We start from the raw sequence: 25,102 nt of genomic DNA, 5'->3' as shown, positions 1-25,102 counted from the left end.
AACTAAACTTTATGATATGCTATATCATTTGGACAGACTCAAACTTGACTATGTATGGTTTGAGAAACTCTGTTTTGATTCATCTCTTTGATATACTGTTAAAGGATATGCAAACAGGCACTCTAGGTCTGTCACTGCAGCATGGAGCTCTAGTCAAAAAGATCTGTGACATCCATCTACTGTTTTGGCATCCCACCATCTCGCTGGCATCAGTGGCTGTCTGTGACTGAGGTGGTCGGAAGGCTGCCAGACTGAGTGACAGCCTGGTATTTGTTTATCCTGAATAGTCAATTGCTGGGCATCTGTACTACACAAACAACAAAGCTGCTGGCATGAAGTTCAGTGTTTCAGTGGATCTGTCTGTTACTCTTATTCAATTGACAGAATGCTTTTAAATTGTCCTAATTTCACCAATAAAGGATTCATAAAAGGCATGATGTCATGTGTTTCTGAGGATAAAAATGCAACAATTAAATCCGACAGTTATAGTGCTGGCAATATCTTCGCAACACATGTTTTATAGTTGCAATGAAAACACATGTGTGGTAGCCTACGGACACTTAAAGGTGTGTCTGTGGTGGGTCTCAGTGGCAGGCAAAACCTGTGGCACTGTAATGAAAAAAAGGTGAAGATGTTCATGTGCTTTGTGACTTTTTTTGTGTAACCTTACTTATTTCAACCACTTATGACACGAGATTAAACACCCTCTGTTAATGAGACTGGTTTTGTCTTACAGTTACCTATTACGCTCCCTGGACAGCTATATACAGAAATATGCTACGCGCTTAATTGACTGCTTGCCCCCTAATTAGTTGCTTCACAATGTCAGGTTCCAGTGTTTTTAACAGTATTCTCTTACATTTTTCTCTTATCATCTGCTATTAGTGTAACTTAAGCAAGATATGGTTTCACTGAGTTTGAGATACACAGTATTAGCAGTGTTTGCATGTTAGTTTGCAGATATTACAGATTGTTACACAGAAACACTTATAAAGAGCACTGGGTTTTGTAGGAAATGTTTAATGTGGTGACTGATGGGCTAGATTTAAATCTTGCTCATTCCATGCATTTTTGTTTGTTAAAGCTATTTGCATTAAAGTAAATATTTAATTTAAATAAACAGATACAGATATCAGTAGGAGAGAGCAAACATTCAGTATTGCTAATGCGTTGATGTTTTATCAGCAGTTTAGGGATAGAGATAGTCCTCTCTCCTACTATTTCAGTGGTGGATGAGCTTATAGACTAGTCCTTGTTTGCTATAGGCATCAATAATTTTACTCTCAACTTTTTTGCACAAGGATCACATCATGGCCACAACCTCATGTCTGGATTATTGCAATACGCTCTTGGCTGTGACACTAAAAGTGTTTTCTTCTACCCCTGCAGCTCATCCAGAGTGTTGCAGCCTGTGTTGGGTTCAAGCAAAGTCAAAAGTGTCCTAATTTACTGCCTACATTCCAACAACTGGTCTTATCATGGAAGCTTGTGCTGAAGTCAGAATTTGAGTGATTGTGCCCAAGAGTAAATGTACAGTACCTCCAAGCCCACTCACCAGCCTGTGTCCTTTTTCTGATGTATAGTGGTCATAGTTTCAACAATTTTCAACTTTCTCTCATAGTTGTCCAATATTAGAATATTTGTCTAACATTCAATGTTGCATTTATAATGCATTTCCTTCCTCATAAATATTTAGAAAGTCTGCATCCAAGTGCACATCCATGTTTACTCTAACCCGGATTCATAAATAGCTGGTTGCTTTTCCTTTTTGAGGTAAACTCAATTGAAAACAGTATGAAGACAATATATTTAATGACTTACCTTATCAACTCATCACCACTTTGTGAAATGAGTTGGTGTAAAGGATATTATCAGGAACACTTTGAAAAACTGTTGTCTGTAAACACAGTTCAGTTTGCAATGATTGCATTCTGTTTTTGTTTTTTTTCCATTTTCCATTGCGACCCAACTTTTTTGGAATCTGGGTTATAGCTCGCTGTCTACTTCTTCCCTGCCCTTGTTAGTGCATTGCTGTATACTGTGGCATGGTATTGCCACCAGTAGATCAGTGGAATGGTGGGGAAAAATCAGCAAGGATTAGTACTGCATCACTGGCATGTGACCTTTTGCACGAACATGAGATAAACAAAACATGGATCCACTCAGAAAGCAAAAAAAACATTTCCATTGCTACTAATGGTTAATAACTCCACTGAGAACCTTTTAGATAAAGAATGAGCAAACATCTTCTACCACTCATAAAAATGAGGTCATATTTGGAGGGAAAAAAACAAACAGAAATGTTCCGCTTGGTCAGAACAGCAGGTTTCTGTGCTTAGCTCAACAAGACCTGAAGGATTAGGTCAAGTTGCCTGCAGTGTGAACTTGAGGTAACATAATAACATAATTAAACTATAACCTACAATATAACTTTAAACAAAAGAACTGCCATCTTTCCAACACATTCAAGGGCTTTTTCTGCTTTTTGATTTCCATTTGCCTGATGGGAAATGACATACATCTGATGGAGTCAGATTTGTCAGCTCTGTTAGGACAGCAGGCACACAGCTCTCCTGCTCCTCTCTCATTCACTGGAGAGCTCTCAATGAATGAATTGAAAATAACATAACATATATCTGTGGTAGTGCAGAGGTGCAGCCAAATTCTGTTAGCCCATTCATTCTTTAGTTTGATACATATCCAGTCTGCAATGGTGTGTTTTGCTTCCAGTAATCTATCCTCCCGCTGTGAGAGCTACAATAGCTCTCCGGTTACCTTCCCCGGCCCATTCATGGTTTCTGTTCATTACCAACCACAATTCCCCACTACTCCAATGTAGGCTTTGCATCTTCCTGTATATCATTTCTATTCTGTCCAAGCTGTACAATCATATACTTTCCTGAGAACAAGTTGTGTACATCTGCCATAACCTGTTCATTGAGGACCTGACTCAGTGTGGTGTTGCTAATGACTACTTAAGTACCATTGAAATTGGGATCGGGGGCTCGACGATCGTTGCTTGCCTTGTCACTGTCGGCAGAAAACTACTCAGAACATACATTTTCTCTGGAACTGCAAAGTAAAGCTGTATAATATACAGTAAATAGCAAAGAAAATCTGTTTCTGTTTTGCTTGGCACATAATCCAACATTTCCCATGACAACAAGCCGGGTGGCACAAAGGTAAAATGCAGTGAAGTTGCTGCCAATCCTCTGTGCCATTGAGAGACTACTGGGACGCCTGGAAACATAGCACCAGAAATTTGGCATTAACAATAATAAAAACATGGCACTGTGACCATCTTACTTGCCTGCAGCATATTTTCACAATATTGTGATGAAATTAATAGCCAACATGCTAACAAAATATGGAGACGACATCATGAAAGCATTTTATATCACAGAGCCTTAATGGCTACACATGTGTTAGTGATTAACACCAGTGTAATTGTGATCTTTCACAGTAATTCCTGATTTAGTGAAATATATTTTGCCCGGTTATGAGTCAAATCTAGGAGTAATTTGATATTTGAGGTGAATACTTGGCAGAGATGGGACTTGAAAAGAGGCTTTGATGTTTCAAAGCAGTGCAGGATGGAATGGAGCAGGATACCTCAGCAAGGGAGTTATCCATCATATCCTGTCCATCAATGATTAATGGCTAAAGTGGTTCCATTTTCATGGTAGAGAACATAACAATCTTGCATTCGAGCATTTTGTCCCTCTCCACCAAGCCCCTAACAGCTACCCTCTCCCAGTCACATTGTGCTATTTCAACAAGCACCTCGTCCACTCACCCCTTCTCCCCATGTGCTTCCTCCACTGTTCCTGTCAGTTGGCTGTGTTCATATGCATAAATAGTGCAACCAACCATTTTGGTGAACCGTGTTCCTGTTAACATCACTCATCTTCAAACAGTTCCACATTTAAACTAGCGCTGGACTACCCGACCAAACCCCTGCAACAGGGACATGGATGTAAATCCTCAGGATGAACCTTGAAATTGCAAGAAAATTGCCCTTCTGATACATACATGCAAAGCTCCTAAAATATTGTATAAAACTGGCAATACTTAACCGATTGTTCAAGACAATAAGTTAGTCTGTGCAATGACATCTATATAGACTTATAACTGCACTACCTATGGTTAAGGCAACTAACTTGAAAGAGTAAGATGAAGCTTGTGGTTTAGGTTAGCTAAACATCAGAGTCTAAACATAAACTCAACCTGCTCATCATTATCTATTCCTTGAAAGGTCTCTCAGCAATAAAACAATCTCAGACATACCTGTATGACAATGGTAATACAGGTGATCTGATGAGGTTGTTCTTTTTACTCGGGAGGGTGGTCCTTCTGAGATGCCAAGATAATGAAGAATGCCCCGAGAAAGCAAGAGAGCAGCACATAACGCATGATGAAGAAGGGTAAATTGAATTTGCCAGCTCATGAAATAAATGCAATAATTTGCAGTTTTTACCATGAATGTCTAAAAAAACCTGTGACGCTGTGCTTAAAATTAAACATTCTTATTTATACACACACAAAAGGAATGGAAATCCTCTGTGTATGTGCATATTAAATCACTTTAAAGGAACAATGTATTATATGGCTATACATGTACATATTGCATATATATGCATATATATGTATTTATAGTAAACATAGATAACAGGAACAAAGACACGACATAACAACAAGAATTTCCCTCTTGTATGTCTAAACAAAAGGAGGTTCATAGGTGCAGTGCTGACTCACGTCTGATTCACCTTAAATGTGATTTAATTATGAAAAGGCAGACGGATTATTGGCCCCAGTAGATAAAACGCTGAGTATTATTTGCTTGCTGTAGTCCCCAGCATAGTAACATCTACAATAATTGCTGACATGGGTTGCTCAGCTTCCTACAGTATCTTAAGATTTAATATTTTACAGTATGTTTTTAATGCATTGTGAATATGCTGGTTATCCACACCACACAAGACTTAGCAAATACAGTATGATAAATTACCAAATTATATTGCTTTGGACTTGCATTTGTTTTCCTTAACATGTAATTTACGCATGTATTAATTGACATATTGATGAAGGTTCTCAGTCATCCAGGTCATTGTAATTCTGAGTGCTGCATCGTAGGCAACTGGACGTGTTTCAGTTTCTTGAAGACGTTTCACCTCTCATCCAAGAGGCTTCTTCAGTTCTAACTAACTGGAGGAGGAGTTTGCAGGCTTTTACACTCTGTGTGGGAGTGACCTTACAGAGTCTTTAAGGACACATGTGAGCTCTGAGTTTCAGAGTCAGTAGGGCCACTTGTGGCTGTTAACTTAACCGGCCTTCATGTGGGTTGCGAGGGCTTGGTGAGCCCAGGTGTGAATGGTTGTTAAGCTGTCCTGGGAGGGAACTCAGTACTGCATTGTAGGTGGGTGATAAGTAATGTCATAGGCTACCATGTATTAACTGAATAACTTGTTACTGTCCTACTTGAGTGTAGAACAATAACGTTGTGTAATGCTTTATAAATTGTGGTGTGGATCAATATCATAATGAGCTAACTTACCAAAGTGAAGTGAATGATACTTGAATATGTGATGTGTGTGAATGTGAACTTCTGGTGCTTTTAAAAAGTGCTTTATTTTGTCTCTTGAGAAGATGCGTGAATGTATTTGATTGTATTTATTTGTCCTATTTAAGTTTTTATTCTCTCACACATTTAGGTACTATCAGTGAATTCAGAGGCATTTTTCACTACCAGGATTATCTCTAGCTCACAATCCCACTCAGCTGTTTATGACATTGCTGTTCATGGCATTAAATGGTGAAAAAAAGATTTTTGGCACATATTTTTATCTTGATTCCATCAAAATTCCAACAGAAAGGTGGCAGTTCAGGCCTACTACAGGACAATCAGCTATCGGAGTGAAGGTATTTCCAGCTACTTCAATCACAACTTATTTTTCTAGTTCCATCTTCTCCTCTTTTCCCACTTGCACACTAGTCTACAGCCACAAACAGCACACAACTCAGAAAACTTTTTTTAATATGATGTCTTAACATGTTTACTAAATCAACATTCTTTATTTCAAGCTTGTTCAACATGTTATTTATCTTTTTTGTTTGTTTATCCGTGTTTCTTGTTCTATAGGTCACTTTGCCTTTTTATATCATTGTCAAAGACAACAATAGTCCACATTTTGAAACACAATTCCTGCCACTTCATAACTTTTGAAAATAATTTTTGAGGGAGCGTTCTCCTCCCCTTCTTTCATATCATCATTGACGGTAATAATCGCCCTTCCATAGCTCATGACACGCAACAACACTGGCTGTTTAGATGGTAGGCACGGGCTTCATTTTAGTTTATAAATGATAAAAAGCTGATCTTACAATGGCATCACACTGTTCAAAAGCCAATTTAATTATAGTACATTATTCAAACATTTGCTGTCAGCAAAAGACGAGACACAGACAAAGTTATTAATATAGAAAAGCAAGAGATAAATAAACAACCATCTTAAAAAACTGTGTCATTCACCAAAGGACCAAAATCAACTGAAGTTTTAAGTAATTTAAATTTAAAAGGCAACTTAATGACTTATTCAAATAATACCCTTTTCACACTTTCAAATTCAGCATTTAGAATATGAGACTTTAAATTGCCATGAAAATAAAGACATTTCTATTAGGAAGAAGTATCTCAAAGAAAACTGTTGATCATGTGTAAATAAAAAATGCGCTTCAAAAGGGAAGTGGAAATGGTCACCTTACAGTGTGTAGGATTTAGGGGGGTAAGTGGAACAGTCATCATTATGTTTCCACCGGTGGATAATCACCCCAAACTAAGAATTGTTGTGTTTTCTTTACCTTAGAATTAGCTGTTCTGTGTAAACAAACAATCAGACCACAATGTTTTACATTCAAAATACACAGTACCTGATGGCTTTGGGTTCATTACTTACGTAAAGTTCCTATTTGTAGGATTGTTGATTTTTGAGTCTAATTCCCAACTAGTCAAATGCTGACGCTTGCGGATGTCGGCCGACCCGACCTACAATCTCAAAGCATCAGCATCACTATCTTACTATCTTACTTTAAGATCTGACTCACTTAGAGACGTAAAATGCATTCAAACAATGTTGTTTTAGTGTAGGAAAGTACTCAGGAGTGAACATTATGTAAATGTTGCCCTTTTGGCCATGCATAGTGACCTCTTCTCTGTTCAGTGACTCCTGGGACAATCCAGAAATGACTGAAGGTTTTGGCATTATTTATGGATTATATTCCTGTTGGATTTGACCTGTAGAGCTCTTAGGTCATCATCAGATATGGGTGGTTGTTTCACAGTCGAGATTCGAAGCTTATTTGTTGTTGCAAGACAAGAAACGACACCTCTCACTATCCATTTCTATTTATGCGTGTGTGTGTGTGTGTGTGTGATGGTACAAGTGTTCTTTTTGTCTTTCTGCTTTGTGATTCTTGTCTGCAAATGGTTTAAATCATTCATATACAGCACTTAAGACAATAATGGTTGTTTTAAATGTTTTATAAATAAACATGACTTCCCTATCTCACCCCACTCTCCTCTCTGTTTATTCTGGGGACTCTCCTGTCATGTATTATTTCAGCTTCTTTGTAGTCTGGGGACTCTCATCCATACACAACCAATCTGAGAGACCTCAACAGCCCAGTAATCAATTGTAATATGTTTTTCATAAATGTATGTGATTGACAGAATTATGCAGTGAATATGTGACTTGTTTGTTTATTTGTTTCATTATGAGTTCTGTCTGTCGAGAATGACTTCGTTATAATTACGGAGGGACATGCAGTGGTCCGAGGAGACATTAAGCATGTGACGTTACTTTCCTCTTTATCATTTATTTGATTTTTATGTTTCTGTGTGACCTAACAAGATAGAAGAGATAGACAAGATAGATAGAAGATTCAATTTTAAGTCAAGATCTAGTGCATATACTGTACTTAGTAAGGCACAAGCTGAAGTAAGAGTAAACAACGACGGAGCATTGCATAAATCTATCTTGTGAATATATACATATATGCATTTTGGGTGTTTTCAAAGTGCTGAAAGTGAAAAAAATTTTTGGAGACTTTTTTCTTTTTTCTACTAATTCACAGAAAGATTGTACTGAGGTTATATCTTTGACTTTACAGGTTTCCCATCTTCGTGACTTCTTTCTAGCTTTGTAACCAACAACATTTGCAATAGTAATATATATTGAATGTGCCAATCATTATATATATTATTATATCTGCCGTGGCCTAGTAATGAAGTCATTGTCTAATTCTTCACAACTTTTTGAATGAGTGAGTTATTTTTCATCGCCATCACCTAAACAGCAATTATATCCAGTAAAGCCTTCAAAATGATGATTGCAAGTTAATTGGCAGCATCACTTAAATGTTTACGTTAATATTATTGCGTCCCAATGAATTGGGGTTGATTTTAGCCAATACTTCCAATATTATATTCCATCAGTCCATATTGCCAGTTTTACTCATTATTTGTTTTCTATTTGTTTATCTTTTTATTGATCTCGTTCTGGTGTGCTTACGTGTCTGGTTATTTTTCTCATTGACAGCACATTTCCAATTGCCAATTAAAGTCCAGAATGCAAATTTGACAGAATGGCTTCAGCAGACAGTAGCCTTCACCAAGTTTTCTCTCCGAAACTTAGCAGGCTGGAGGCTGTCACTGCTGACTGTAAATTAGGCTGCTCCTTAATGATCTACTCATGCTTATGATCCCAAGCACATTAACTGCATCTACTGTGTGATTTGTTTCATTTATGTTTTGTATTTGATTTATTTTTAATATCTCACAAAGTTTACAGAGAATTTAATTCAGACTTTGAATCAATTCATCCTTCTCTTCAGCACCATGGACAGTGAATGTTAATGAGCTCCTTATAGCCCTGCATGTGCATTGGCTTGGAAGTGCTGTTCTGGGAATTGTGAGTAAAAATTTAAGAGCTTTTTTAAAAATGCTCTTAGAAAAACTCTTAACCTTTTAGCCTCTCCCTTCTCTGCAGCAGCATTTGCTCACAAACCCCTCGCATGTTTTTTTTTTTTTCTCTCTCTACAAAAAAAACAAAACATGAGGTTCACTGGAACTGTTGTGTCCCTGATTACCAGCCACCTGTTATTGTTTTTTTTTCTTCACTTGTGTGTTCGACTGTTTTTCTTCATGCTTTGTTGAACTTTTTTCAACATTTTTTTCAACATTTTTTTTTTTCATTGTGGAAAAGCATTGGGGATATCTCCAAGTCAAAAAGAAATATAAAGCATCTCTTTATGCTCTACTCCATCATAAAAAAAAAAAAAATACTGCTAGACATCAGACTTTCACAACTCCCACACTGTGTATGTTTCCCTAGTTCAGATGAAAGCCACAACCTACGCATAAGTCGAACCACTTTCCTGTATTACATAAAGGATAATTAGTAAGTTCACTTTTTAAACAAAAAAGTGGATAGGGTGGGCAAGATCCAAAGGTTATTTGGGTACTTTTACCCCCAAACACTTTATCAGTTAAAAATGTAACATGCTCATTCCATGTTATGAAAATCACAGTGGATTGTTAGATTGTCTATGTTTTAGTTTAGGATTTAATCAGGTAGTGTTCAGATACTGCACTTGTCCAGAGAATTACTGATGAGTTGCCAGGAATTTGACTCAATTTGACTCATACACAGGTTACTTAAGGTTAATGTAGCCTCCATTATCATCACACAATTTACATCACCAAACAACCTACAGTAGTTCTATTTTGTATAAAAAGTGTTTCATCAAAAATAGCTAATTATTTATTATGCATTCAAAAATTCTGGTTTAGATTTCCCAATATGCCAACTGTGTATCATAACTTAAACATCACTAGCTTTATCATCAGGAGTACATACTGACGACTCTCATCTGAAAGCAACTTTAATCCAATCTCCCATGTGGATCCCATTACTGCTTGCATCCAAGGAAACACACTTAAACTGAATAGTTTTCAAAATCCTGGACAAAAATGGGAACAGCAGATTGTTAATAATAAATTATTTCAATTTTGATTCTTTAATAAGATTTTTTGAAGAGTCTTAATATGTCAGAAAAAAGGTAAAAGATATTATTGTCCAATCTTGAACAAAGCACTATTGAAAGACCACCCGCTGTCAAGGTGCTTATCTACCATGTTGCACTGAATGGGGTTGTTTTCAATAGCGTTAGAAGATAATTTACACCTAGACTTAGAACATAATAGTGTCAGATATCTTCCAGAAACCATTTGGCTTTGTCATCAGACAGTTTGTAGGGAAAGAGTGTGAAAAAGAGTGCTTTTTAAGTCTGAAAGAGTCTTACTCAAAACTAGTTAACCTGGGACCACTGAGTTCACATATCTGAGAGAACCAAAGGCAGGTGACACATCCCTCAAAGACGGGACAAAAAAAATCATTATCCTGCCAAGCAGCAGGTCAGAGGGCAGTGTTGTCACTGTTAATAGTTTGCTGATGTGCAACTAGACTAACGTAACAGAATGTCAAAGCTTGCATGACATAAATGACGCCTTATGCTGGCAAACTGTAAACAGTCAAAGCGACCAGTCCTGTTACACACGAGGGTTTGTGTTACTGTGAAGGTGGTTTTTTTTAGATTTACTTTAAATTATGCATTTGAGTAGCTTCAGAGAACCAATCAAGAGTCTTTCCGCATGTCTATCTATCTCTGTACACCATATACATACCAATATTTATTCATGCAAATGTAATTGCGTTTACGGAGACTAGACAGAGATCTCATATTTCATTAATATCTTATGTAGGTTAAATCTGTGTAAAGGGACGACTGTCACCTTGCTGAGTCATGTCAACAGTTAACAGGACAAATGTCTGACTCTGTCCCTTAACAAAATGTTTGCATCTACACAAGTATTAAAGTGTTATTGTATCGCATGCAACTCATTAATACATGTGTAATGGATGTTATCTGTATATATCTTTTGCTTCAACCAGATAGCCTGTACTGTTTCAGGACCCTGGGGCATGCAAGTAAGATTGTGACCGACCCCTCCCATCCCACACATAAACTTTTTGAGACTCTACCCTCCAGGAACAGACTGAGGTCCATCAGGACCAAAACCTCAAGGCATTGACAGCTGAACTGATCAATAAGGCCCTGGACCCTCACTGACACTGGCTCTTATACTTTGTTTATGTTATTCAACAATTTACATAGGCAATTTCCTTGTATGCGAAAACCCTTTTAGCAATAAACCTCATTTTGATTATGAACTGGACTGACTCTACAAGTACTACAGACATATCTAAATTTACGATAAGTAACTTAAACCTTTTCATACTAATTTGTTATTTGTAGCATCTTCTTTACATTTGGTCATGCATTTCAGGACTTGTTAGATACGGCTCCTTTCTCACATGTGTATCTAATTTGCACATTCCATTAAACATATCACATTAATGTCCAACATGCCATCAAATACAATGTGCACACCAACAGTATTTGTCAATAATTTCTGTTCGCTGTCTAATAACAGCTTTCATACATTTTTAATTCTCGTTGGCTTTAATCGTCCGTCCACTTTTAAAATTGCTAAGAAACTGTAAACTGTCTCCTAATTATTATTAAATTCCAGGGCTGATATAATTTTGACAACAGTTTTTCTTTCACATTCAAACTTGTAGTCATTAGCCCCAACTAGCATTGACTTAAATGACATCACTTGAGGCAATTTATCAGGTATTCCACAGCCACTTAAGGCTTCATAGAACTATTTTTTTTTCACATATTCAGTAGTACTCCTTAAGACCTGAGTTCACCTTTCAGGTCATGCAACTAAACCACTTGGTTAAGGATGGGGAAAGATCATATTCTAGTCAAATACTGAAAACGTTGCCACTGATTCGAACCATGAGCCAAACTTGGGTCTTGGACACCAAAAATACATGCTTGTACTCACAACCATGCACTACAAACTAATTTCATGAAATTTAACTGAATGTTCCACTTCATAGTGCATAAGGAAAAAATGATACATTATATATATATACACAATATAATTTATATTTTATGTATGACAGTCGTAGATGCAAAGGGGTAGGAAAGAAGAACACTTTGATTGTAAACTTTCTGTGAACCAAATTTAAGATGGGACTTTCCTTTCAGCTAGCCAGTTACAACTGCACGTGGCTGGACCATGTGCAGCTCTATTCATTTGTGAAGACAGTGAGTCAGTAGGCCTACACATTACTCACTGAGTACATCTGCCAACTGTGAGTACATCTGCTAAGTTTGAGTCTGCATGAAATCATACCCACACACAGTTTACTCACAGCACTTGTATTTATGTGGTGCTGGCTGCTCCACCCTCAGCAGGCAAGCTGGCATCGACCTTGGGGCGATGCGCTTGATCTTCGCGCACGCCTCACCTCTTAATGATAAAATGAGAAAACTGGGTCGGAGATGTACATTCCCACCAGAAATAGTGGGAAGTTAACATCTTCAGCTGAGCACCAAGACTTCCAACTGGGAAATCATCTCTAAATAAATCAAATGAGTTTCACAAATAGGTGAGGAGCCTATGGGAGACCCAGGTTTGCTCCTGGGAGGAATGAACAAGTCTGGATGATTAACTGAGAAATGAATGACCTGCTCGTGTATCCACTAGAAACCTACTTGAGCAATCAAATGACTCTAAATTAAATGATATTTGGCACGTTGAGGTCTTTATAGAGACATGACTATTTACTATCTTGGTTCAAGGAGTTTAAATCATTCCGGGGAACAAAATCTGAAACATTGTCTTCATTTTCTATAACCTGCATTTTAAGACAAAGCATGTTCAGATATCCCTGTGTTCTATACAATCAGCAGAAAATTGAAAGAGCCTTACTGTATTTGAAAGAAAAGACCCTATTACGACGCACAATATGTCCACTAAATTGGGTCAAAGTGAAAATTTTGCAGTTCGTTAAAAGTGTCTCCAATGGTGATTTAAACTCACACAGTTTGCAAGAGAGAATAGGAAAGAGAGAGATGAGTGAGAGAGAAGTCCATAAAAATTGACCATGCATGCGTATTAAAAAGAAATGATAGTCTGCAATGAGATATATTACAACTCACCAGAGTTGGGATCGGAGTTGCCGTCAGCTTCAGTCCTCTTATCAGGGGAGGCCTGCTCGTAGAAGTCGTCCTGCGCCTGCACCAGAGGGAGAGGTTGTGTGAGGAGGGAGCCACTGCCTACAGGCTCGTGGTCCCCCAGACCGCTGTCACTGCAGCTCTCCTGAGAGCCATCCGGCAGGTGAAATGTGACGCGCCGCTGCGACTAGAACCAAGAGCACAAAACAGAGCCTCTGATGTTAGTGCTCTGCTCTGCCCCCTCAATTTTTGATTTTTTTTTCACAGTATTATTTAACATTGAGCTCAACAAGCTCACGTTTGTTGTTCTGATCAACCCAATTTGCTAGAATAAATGTTGGCAATGTACATTTCTGCAAAATAGAAAATTTACATTGTTTATGTTTAGGTTTTGGTTTTGTTAGGTTCGGGCACAAAAACCACTTTGTAAGGGTAAGGAAAATATCACGTTTTTACTTGAAAACCCTGGTTTTGTCGCCACAAGCGGCTGGAGTTTCCCGGAGTTGCGTCAAAAATCTGCTTTTGTTGTCATGAACACGGCTGAAAAACGTCCCGACCACCCGTTAAAAAATATCCAGCGGTTTCACGCTTATAAACGTCTTGAACAGTGGTCTCTGGCTTCAGCCGTCTCGCCCTGCTGTAACCAAACCCTCCGCCTCCCGACATGAAAGTCAGCGCATATAAATATAATGTGAACGCAATATACTGTAACATGTACTGTACAAAATGTCAATATGATACGTATGACATATACAAATTTGAATGTGATTTCCAGAAATGTAAAATGCCAACATTTTATTCTGGCAACTGGGCTGGTTTGATACACTGAGCACGGGTCAGTACTGCAGTGTAACATAAGTTTGTCTAAACAATGTCAATTGTATTAAACATTTACAAGTAGGGAAGGCATTGATGGATCGAAGGGCTCATTTCCAGTTTCACAAGACTGAGAATGATTTAAGAATAGCAGGTCTATTTTGACTTGGGCCGCATTATTGATGGGAAGGGGAGTTAACACATGGTAAGTACAGTCACGTTTCACTGCACAATGACAACCAATAACAGCATGCAAATTAACCACCATGCACTGTAACAAAAACTCAGCAAGGTGAAAAGTGCAAAATTTGTGAGCCTTTCATAAATACATAGTGTAATTAATGTCAGGCATAATTAATGAAGGCCATGAAATTTCTAGGTATTGGTGGCAGCATATTATCATGTTTCTGAGGACTGCTGCAGTGACGTTTACAGCCTGGTTGTTTAGTTTCTGTTGTCAGTTTGTTTGAGTGTTGTTGGCAAAGTCAAATTGGCTTGCAGAGTTAACAATAGTCGCCCCCAGGGTGTCCTTTTTCCCCCCATTCTGCACTCTCACTGAAGGGAGGAATTTCTTAACCCACAAGTGTTCCTGGGACATAATCTTATAGCCCTTCTGTTGGAGATATGCATGGAAACACACACACACAGGCGCACACCATCCTTAAAGCCATCCTGATTGAATTTCCAATTGTTAATTCCAAGTGTCTTTTCCCCTTGCTCTAATGACATTTTCCTCAGGCTTTTTCATAAGTCCAGACACAAGCCTCCAGCTAACCTTTCGTGAGCACAGAGAGGTCCCTGCCACATACTTGGTGATGACAGACAGAGACGGGTTTTACAGTAATTATTGGCAAAAGCAAAGGTCACCCAATCTGCAGTCTAATGCAAATGACCTCATTATATATTTTAGAACTGCTCAGAACGCATGCAACATTCAATTAAACAAAAAAAGGGAATAAAGAAGGGGGGGAAAATGGGGTAGTGAGGGAGATGGGGGTGGGGGATTTACAGGCAGACCTAGGAGACTGTGGGAAAAACAAAAGCTAGCTTCAGATTTAGATGCATGGTGTTGAATTTTCATGATGGATGGATGGATGAAGACAGACAGACAGACAGACAGACAGACAGGCAGATAGACAGATAGATAGATAGATAGATAGATAGATAGATAGATAGATAGATAGTCTTCTACTCAAGCACTACAACACTTGTCAGCTCTAACAACCTTGGAGGGAGATGTCAATCTCTACATGCCCAGGAGGGTTGCAATGACATTGATAACACTCAGCTGACAAATGGAGAATGAATTAAAATGACAAGAAAGAATGTTTTACGAGCTTCATGGCAACAGCTTTGTGTATGTGCTTGTATGCAAAAGGTTTGTATTGATTCATTTTAAACAAAAGTTAAGGTGAATTTACTTAGCTTTTTACGTACTTTTGATTACACAAGACAAGAGGATATTGACAAAATTTGAACAATGCTTCACATTTGCAGTCTTCACTCGCAATTGACAATGTAGCATCAGGTACAATTAAAGTAAATGTAAAGGTCTTGTAAAACAGTAGGAATGTGGATAAATGTCACTCTTAGTAATCATAAAGAGGCAGATGATCAGATGTGGCATTTGGAATGAAGATGACACAACAGGGGGAGAAAAAGTCCTCTCTAAGGAGATTCCCTATTCTGTTTGTTTGTGCAACAGCTGATGTATACTGATTAGGCAACGTAGAGCTATCAGCTCGACATAAGGTGAGGTGTGCTACACAGTAGTGTGCCGTTTAAAAACTTTTTATGAGTAAAAGGAACTTGATGTGGGTGAGGGAATCCTCAAAGGTTTGACATGTTTGGCGTTATTTGCACTTAATTAACAGTGGCTTTATATGTTTTTCTTCTTTACGATGCCAAAGAATTTGGCTGAAGGCAAGGTAGCCATCTATTTGCTGGCAGTGTCTGGAAGTGTCAAGCTGGTAGTACTCATACTGGCAGTCTTTCAACCACCTCTCTACAGAGTTAAACTGTATATTTTAAAACGACGTCAATGAAAGTGTTATCCAAAGTGTATATTTTGTAGTATTAGCAATCATATAGGCTTTGGTGGGAGTGGGAGTAGAATTTTTTAAAAGAGCTTTGTGATAGAGTGAATGTACACTGAGACATTCAGGAGAACACTCTGATTAATACATGGAGTGAGTGAATACAAAAGGAAATGCAGTAGACAGCATGACAGTTGAAAAAAATGACTGCCGTTGCTTGAAGCCCGGGGAAGGGAACAATAATCTTAATTCTCAATTAATCACAATATACGACATGACAAACGTGATATTACAAAATGGTCTTCTCATATACATGACAAGCGTGGGCAATAATTGAAGCAATGATAACTTTGCAAATTAAATTTCTAGTAAAGAAAAAAATGGATGGTTATTGATCGGGTTAATGGTTTTAGTGTGTGCCGTCAAACACTGCTGGACTGGGGGGACGTTATAATCAAATCTTGCTCATTACAGTATTCTGTATGCATACAAGCAGAAAAAATTATCGAATGATTTAGACTTCTTTGATAAATATTTCACTATAACCTGGATTATTTCAAGTAGAATAATTTATAATTAATCATTTGTACTTTCACTGCATTACAGGCTGTAAATAGAAAGGTCCGTTTGTGAATTACATCCACTGTCTGTTTCTGCGTGTGTCCCGTCTGTGTTCTGTCTGTTTGCGTTTGTGCATATGTTTATTTGTGGTTTTAAGCATGTTTGAAGATGTTTGTATTTCTCTGCTGCTGACAGTCACTTGTGGTAACATTAGCATAAGACCGGCTTAAACTATCCCTGCTGCCAGTTTACAAGATATTATGGCTTATCGTGCCTGCTAACCCTTATTATCCGCTTGTTTTTATAATTTGCCTGACCAAACACACTCACTTTAACAAACACAAAGCAAATAGAGGCACTTTGCTGCCAGAAGGTTTAAATTCCAGCAAGCCTGCAAATTATCAACAATAGTGTTCGCCCTTGGGTCTTCATTGAAAGGATGCAATATTGGGCAAACTGAGAATAAAATCCAACAGGGGAGAGTGCATGCCAACTATTGAAATATTTGTTTAAACTTCCTGCAAAACAAATTATTAGAGTTTGAAAGAGCTTTGCCTATATTAAACCTGACTTCATACATTGTCTTCCTTATAAGTCTGAGCGTCAAAATAATTATTATTGCTATTATTTGTCAATGTTATTTTTTTTTTGATGATCTAGTACATTAGTTAGTCTGTATCCACCTAAACTACATGTATTGTATCTGTACTTGGATTAGGCGGGTCTTAAATCAAGAGTGGCTGTGCTTAAACCAGAAATAGGTGTGACAAACTGGAAGCTGTTAATTTAAGCCTGAAATTGTTGAGAAACTGATCAGAAGACGCTACATTTATTATTAGAAAACTGTTTACAGAACAGCTGCAGAACTTAGCCTCCCTTTAACACCAAGAGTAAGAGAACTATTTACCAAACATGATTTTTATTAGCTGGAATGAATAAACTTTAGTCATCTACCCAATAAGGATTTCCCATCTCACTGTACTGTATTATTCTTCTTTTTGTTTTTCTTTTCCTTCTTTCTAGCTTTAACTTTTAAAAAGTCTTCATTATACAAATGTTGTAAATTAGCATCTTGCTATTAACCCTAAGAGAAGTGCATCTGGGTCTTGTGCATGTGTGTATGTTGCAGCACCAATGTTACTGTTATGTCAATGTCGCATCAATAATCTAAACTAAACCAAATCCTAATCCTAATACTCTTTCAACCCTGGTATTGATCTAAAGTCTGCATTTTAATTATTAAGAACTAGCAAATACCTGAAATCAAACTAAGATTGACTATTATGTTGTGAAGCAAAGTCTTTAATTAGAGAGAAATAATTTAGCCTGATGGCAAAAGTAACAGCTATGGTGGCTCGTCACCAACAAGTAACACCTAGTGCTTGTTAGGATGCTATTACAAAGTGTTTCAGCTCAGTTCTGTTCTACAACACTTTATGCAAAACCTCTACTGAAAAAACAAGCTGTCTAAAGAATCACTGCGCAGTAAAGACTCTATCATATAGAACACAAAACTTTGGTTTTACGTGACAGAAAGCAAATAGGGATAGGGTTTAGGACGCCAACACGAGCTTCTTCTCTGTTTCCCCGTCTTTCTCCTCCTGAGTGTGACCATATGGAGCACAGTGTGCAAGTCAAAAACAACTTCTGTGTTGCATTGTGTTCCAAATGAACACGATATTACACTACATTTCTATCAGGCAGGCGTCTAATGAGGAGAAGCACACACTGAGCGGACGTGCGCACACACACACACACATATAGACAGAAAATAATGCAACCTCCTCACCCCCACAAATAATCTTATCTAACAGCAGTCTGACACCTGCGGTGAGAGAACACTTCCCACGAGTCCGTTCTCACAATCAGACCACTGAGGGAGATCAGTCAACCAGGAAAACAAAACTCACAGAAAGATCTCTTTCTCCTCCTCTCTCTGCTCTACTCTCCTGCTCTGTCTCCCCTCCCTTTGAGACCAAAGGTGCTGTGCCATCTGCTGGCCACCTTGGAAAATACATTTTATCAATAAGAGGCCACAAACATGATTGTCTTCTTTGTTTCACTGGTCTTGCTGATTGATTTTTCCCTTCCTCTGTCACCCCCCCCCCCCCCCTCTCTCTCTCTTATACCTTCGCACTGCTAGTCCTGCACTTCAGCGCTTGCTGAAACAACATAAAGGCAAAGCTGAATCTTATTTGATGCTATATTAACCCTTAAATACAAAAGTGGATGTCCCTTTTCTTGATATTTTATTTGGTTTTATAGAAAGTACATTCCAATGTCACACTCTATTCCCCACAGTTTTCATCCACAAGCCTAACAAGCTGCAACATTCCATAAAACATCAAATCAAGGGAAACATTCGCAGATGATAGACATTGCCTCCTGTCAACATAGCATTTCGGATTTCCTTTGGGATCATCCATAAAATGCATTACAATCTCAGTCGGGTATAGGGCTCTATTCTGATGACATAAACACAGTCAAAAACAAGCTTTTTCAAACAGCTTAAAAAAGATGAAGGACGTGGAGATAAAAAGAGTTCCCAAACTTGATTCTGTAAGCAACTCTCAAATAAAAAGTGACAAATAAATCACAATCTTTCCCGTCTTTGATTCTGACTCTAATATTGACGTAGTCTGCTCCTGCTGCCTCTCCAGAGTCTAAGTCTGCCGCCTTCTGCTTTTCATCATTAAATCATAGCTAGGCAGTTCTGAGAAACATCTGCATTCTGCCACATCCACAATGAAGCCCGATCAGTCACTCCCTCGCTCTTCGGTTCACCACAAACACACACACACACACAACGACAAACACAAAGATACATAAATCTCAGTCACATCTGACCCATTTCCCAAATTGCAAGCTTGGAAAGGTGGACATGCAGTGTGTCTATCCACGTGTGTGTGTGTGTGTGTGTGTGTGTGTGTGTGTGTGTGTGTGTGTGTGGTATGTCTAACAGCAGTGCGCTTTGTGTTAGTCATTTCCAGAGCACTTGCTTAGCATGTGATTATCAGCACAGTCCATCATTTTGACTCTTTCTGGGCTAAATGATCTTATTCAGATTTATGGCTGCAGTATACAGCATTCAGCATGTTTATTTATTTATCCTCCAAACATTTACTGTCTAACCCACATATGAGACACACATGCTTTTTTCTCGTTAAGAGGCACAAATCAGTGTGTAGTCACACAGTATGTTTGTCACCAGACTCACACTCTCACCTGTCATCTCTCACAGACGACAGAGGGGGACAGGTGCTGTGACAAGCTCCCTCTTGTTGATGCCCTCAAAGTCCAATTTGTTTTCTTTTCATCTGTCTACACCTCCCTAATTAACTCCATCTCATCCCACTTCCATACATTAGCATGAGCACCGCTCCCTACTGTTTTTTTTGCTTGTTAAATAGATATTTCTGTTTTAGCCTAATTTGCAGTAGTCACGCTAGAGATATCACATTTAAATGAAAGAGGATGTGAGACAAAGCACTAAAATAAGAAATTACCTTAATTAGATTTTTTAAGTTATTCATACAATTGATTATATAATGCCGAAATATTGTATAAAATCTCATTGTTTTTTATTGAAACATCAAGAATCAAAATGTGCATTATTAAATCTGCACAAATCTGACATCGGTACAACAAAACAGGGTAAAAACACAACACTGACTAAAATCTGCTTATGAAATCAATAGTAAATAGCAAACATGGGTGAAAGTTAGTCCAATCATCACTCTCCTTTTAGCTCTGTTTTGGTCTCAACCAGGGAAATATCTGGCTTTTTTCATTTGTCATTTGGTGTTTAACTGTTGGAGTACAGTGGGTGAGAGAAATTGTGAGCGGTTACAGTGAACCAAAGTAGTAAAGCTGCAAGCAGTAAAATCAAAACAATGAGCTGAAAGATGCTTAAATTCTCTGTAAAGCTGAGGAAACTGCAAAGTCATGTGATTAGTCTCTGTGGGCCTTTCACAACAAGCACCTCAATTTGTTTTTCTTCCGTTGTTAATAGAAAAAAATATTGATCCAGGCAGCTTTGAGATTTCCGTCTTGTTTAATTTGGTTAACAGTGGTAACAGCAAGTTCATTTTAATACTAAAGGCCGAAGAGTCCCATTTGTAATGACTCTTTTCTGGACGGCAATAAATTGCCTTGAGCAGCTACTACTGTAAAAAAGTAGCACACAAGTTGAACTTGTACATCTGTTTATAGTACACTCAACCAAGCTGTGGGTGATTCATCATGTTGTTCTTACAAAGAAGAATAAAGCAGACAGTCAACATCATCATCCAACACGCTAAACTTATGATTAAATGTTTCCTTTGGCTATTGCTGAAAAATACCAGCTTTCATCATATCAAAAACAGTTGATGAAAATAACTTTCAGGTTATGCAGCAACATTGTAAGACATTGTGTACCGGATACAAGATTGGTGAAATCCATTAGACATGCTAAGAGTATATGAAGTTTAGCCTCTAGCCATGTTATGCTACTACGGTTAGGATTTGGCCACTGAGATGAATGGGCTGAAAGCAACTCATGTACAGCAAAGATTGTTTTTTTGGCAGGATTATTTCATTTCTCTACACCAAAAACTTTATTCCTGTAAAATGAATGAACAAATGCTAATTCTGTGTTCAGAGATGGTCTATACCTAGTGGCAAGAGCAAGGAATACACTCTCTGATTTACAGGCTACAAATCCTGAGGAACAAACCTTCTAGGATCATCTCTGTTGACTTCAGAATGGCTTTCTAAGTGTCTGAAGTTAGGCTCAAACTGCAGCTAACAGTCGGTGCTGATGGTTCAGCTTACCAAGTCTCACATTGCAGGCTGCCTACAGCTGGAAACATGAAATGAATACATTGCCTAACCATGCATGTCTAAACGTCATACACTATACAGTATTTACCTCTGCCTTGCTGTCAGATGGGCAAATTTTCCCACCTCCCTACGACTGGTTCACTCCACATCCCTGGCGAACATATATTGTTTTAGACTTTACATTTTGATCTATGAAAACAGGACTCACTAAACTGAAGAGAATTTACCTGAACATACTTCTTCAGAGGGATGGAATTTCATTTATAATTGATGTCATCTAACACCACCTGGGGCTACATCTGGACATCTTAGGCTCATCTACTCCGTTTTTCCTTTCCACCCTGCAGTGACCCTGTTCCTTCTCTGATGGATTTCACTACCATCTCCCTTCTACCTCTCCCTCACCCTCTTCATCCTCGCTTTGCTGTGCTGTTAAATAACCTGACTTGGCTGAGTGAGAACTGTGAGACGGGAGCAGTTCAACCAGCTTCCCTCTGTGCCTTAAGCAGAGCTGAAGAAACCTGTGCAACTGCCACAGAGCATTAGCTACAAAGTTAACCACTACTGACTCACTCATCGGTTCTACCCTCTGCCGACATCCACAGCCATAAAATGAGAGACACAGCAATTCTTCGCTATGTGTGTCTGCCGCATCAGGATGAAGGATTTGACACCCAGAGACAGTTAACTACAGAGCAGAGCAGGCTAGGCCCTGAGCACTGAATGGGGAAGCTTGATGTGTTTATGAGTTACAGTCCATGTGATCTTGGTGCTGCGCTCAGCTGTAGACAGTGTACACAGAAGTCACAGGTCTAATGTTCAACACTATGGAGGCTGTAAGCACACACTACCAATGCTTCTGAGACATGCTTTTGTGCCACTGTGCTAATAAAACGAATTTGAGATATTAAAAGGCAATCAAAATAAATAAAAAAACATTCATGTTGCATTAAAAGCTACAAATGTATTTATGCCAATGAAAAACCAAAGCATAATGGCAGTGTACTCGATGATTCATAATAACCTACAACCCTATTAGCTGTCATGAAATCCTATTTGTGATTCCATTACACCAAACAGGTACAGAAGCACACATTTGTTTAGTTGGATCTCTGTTTATCCTGTGGAAATAATGGCTATTTACACAGCCATGATTATCCAGCTTTGAGAGATCAAATGTAAATCGATGCAGCAGGGAGGTCTGGTTGACTTTGGCAACTGGTGATCTAAATTTCCCTATTTTTCCTTTTTTTTTTTTATGGCATTCTCTCAAGAATATAAGGATTGCGAGATTGTTCTTGTTTGTTTCCAGAACAGCAAGCAAACAGATCGGGATAATCTGACTCTTCTTTGTTTATTTTTGTTTATCTTGTTAATGATAGCAGCTGAAGAAAAGCTCAGTATTATCATAACCTTTGTAAGGACGAGGTTCAGCTCATCATGTCAGTAGTGCGGGATACTGTTTTTCAATGCTCATTCTCCTTTAATTAAAATTGATGATGATAAAGTAACTCAAAGCAGACATATTATGCTCATTTTCAGGTTCATCATTTTATTCTGGGTTGCTACTAGAATAGAGTTACATGCTTTAACACTGAAAAAAAGGCAGTTTTGTCTCTTTAAGGCCTCCCTTGTGAATACCCAGTCTGCTCTAATTGGTCAGCTCTGCATAAACAACACCAGAGCAACTGTGTAAAATTATATATTACGTGCCAAACTAGCAGCTAGGCATAAATTATGCAAATGTGTGACATGGTGACGTTGTGTGATGTCATGAAGTCACCAAATCAAATGCGGGACTATTGTGTAGGCATTTCAGGAGCAGTGTTTTCTGTGGGAGAGAGGAGCTGCCGCATCAGAACCCTATATAAAATAATGAAGGAAATGAAAAAAACATAACAGGTCTCCTTTTTCATTTAATTTCTGACTGAATGTGCCTGTTTTGTCACATTGACACAAAGCAACATGAGTGGTGGATTTTCAGCTTTGCTAAAATCAACTTTCTTAGCTGAAGACAAAAGAAAAAATGTTGTTTCTTCTTTTTTATTATCTCACAGGACTTTTCTTTCTTTTTGCTTATCCCTATTAACAATTAAATGGATTCTAAGTCCATTAATGGAAATAAGGTATTATGAGGGTGTTAACCTACTGTAATAAATTTAGGTTGGAAAGATGCAACTAATCCACAAGTTACATTCATAAGCTTCTACATTATCACAATCTCCCATTTAAAAGCTGCATCCAGCTGACTGGAAAATTAGTGAAGTGCTCCGAAGTGCTAAAACCTAATGACATGGACGACAACTGATGACTCTGATACTGCAGCTTAAAGGGAATCTGTATGCATAGTAGCTGCTGTTTAAAGACAATGAAATAAATACAAGGCAATGTTCATCAATCTCTCACTTATCTAACCAGCATTTTTATATTATGGCCAGAAATTAATTGAAAAGCCTTTGTTGAATTGTAGACCACACTTATAAGAACATTCCACTATAGCATAATCTCATCATCATGTGAATACTAAGAGGAGAAGAACATTTTGTCGTATCTATTTGTGTTATATCACTTGACAAGGCAACTTGTAACCACTCCCAAAAGCAGCAGATGCTTATGCCACCTGATAATGGGAAGAAAGTGATAACAGAAGTGATGTCTGATGCTGAAGCACCATGGCAAGGTGTTGACAGCGGCATCAAATATCACTATCCACACTCTGCACTTACAGCAAGTGCTAGCCATCATGGTGTTAACATGGGCACGCACACCAGAAATACTTGTATTATGTATACCTTGACGCAAAATGCTGAAGAGGCATTTTTTGGGAAATTTGAATATTGTTATAAATCTGTAATATGTTTTCATTATTGTTCTCATTATATTATATTTTTGGCAATAAGAGAATGGTCTAGGGTTTCATACAAGACTGAGGAAAGACTGTACTGCATAAAGATTTCAAGCATGGGCACGCTGTAGAGAAGATACTGTAATAATGGACATGTACAATGTGTGGTTGCACACATTTTGTACTTGAAACACAGGTGCAAAAGAGTATTCCACAAAAACATGCACATACCAAATAGACTGAAATAAACATGAAGGACTGATTAAATGGATATCCTTGTTTTGATTTTCCTAAATTATGTTTTTTTTATTGTTTTCCTAGGAGAACATGTTGGGATATTCAGTTAACAAATGGCATTTTTATCTGTTTATACACATATATACTGTTCCAGTTCTTAATGTGCGAGTGAATATGATATGTCATATGAATCCATAGCCTATTGTGTGGCACATAACCCTTTTCTACTAATGCATCAATCATGGTGGACAACCAGAACAGCTTCACACTGATCCTTGTTGTATCACATCACCCCAGATTTGTAAAAACATCAGGCATACACACCTGCTGCTTTGCCATTTCACCCATCAGGAAATTAGAAACTAACTTTTTCTGAGAGGACAGTCACACTGAGGGAAATACAATTAAGCTCTAGCCTTAATAATTAATTTTATGGTCAATGATCTTACCAACAATTATTTCTGATGCAACTAATCATCTGGAAAATAAGAATCACCCAGACCTTTTTCCATTTGTTTTGTTGCCAAGCACCCAGCAATTTCCCTCCAATAGTTTCTAGTGAAAGCAAGGCGCCAGCATAATGCATAGTGCTAGATGGTGTGTCGCAGTGCATAATTTGTTTTTGTTTGTA

The 25,102-nt window shown here is 38.1% G+C and overlaps 1 protein-coding gene across 4 annotated transcripts in view; it reads right to left on the bottom strand.

The window, feature by feature from the left end:
- pcdh9 (protocadherin 9) overlaps window positions 1-25,102 on the bottom strand; it is a 210,764-nt gene that overhangs the window by 53,138 nt on the left and 132,524 nt on the right. For 2 of the 4 annotated variants that reach the window (XM_084362144.1, XM_084362143.1), the window contains one exon: window positions 13,138-13,339. In XM_084362144.1, the coding sequence (XP_084218270.1) occupies window positions 13,138-13,339 (202 nt within the window). The remainder of the gene's footprint in view (window positions 1-13,137; window positions 13,340-25,102) is intronic. The other 2 variants (XM_084362145.1, XM_084362146.1) reach the window with 1 other exon arrangement.

This window comes from Pagrus pagrus (genome assembly GCF_965226575.1).
Source record: "Pagrus pagrus genome assembly, chromosome: 1".
NCBI classification, from domain to species: Eukaryota; Metazoa; Chordata; class Actinopteri; order Spariformes; family Sparidae; genus Pagrus; species Pagrus pagrus.
The sequence above is the reverse complement of the archived record's forward strand: the minus strand, read 5'-3'. Positions and strand labels throughout refer to the sequence as shown.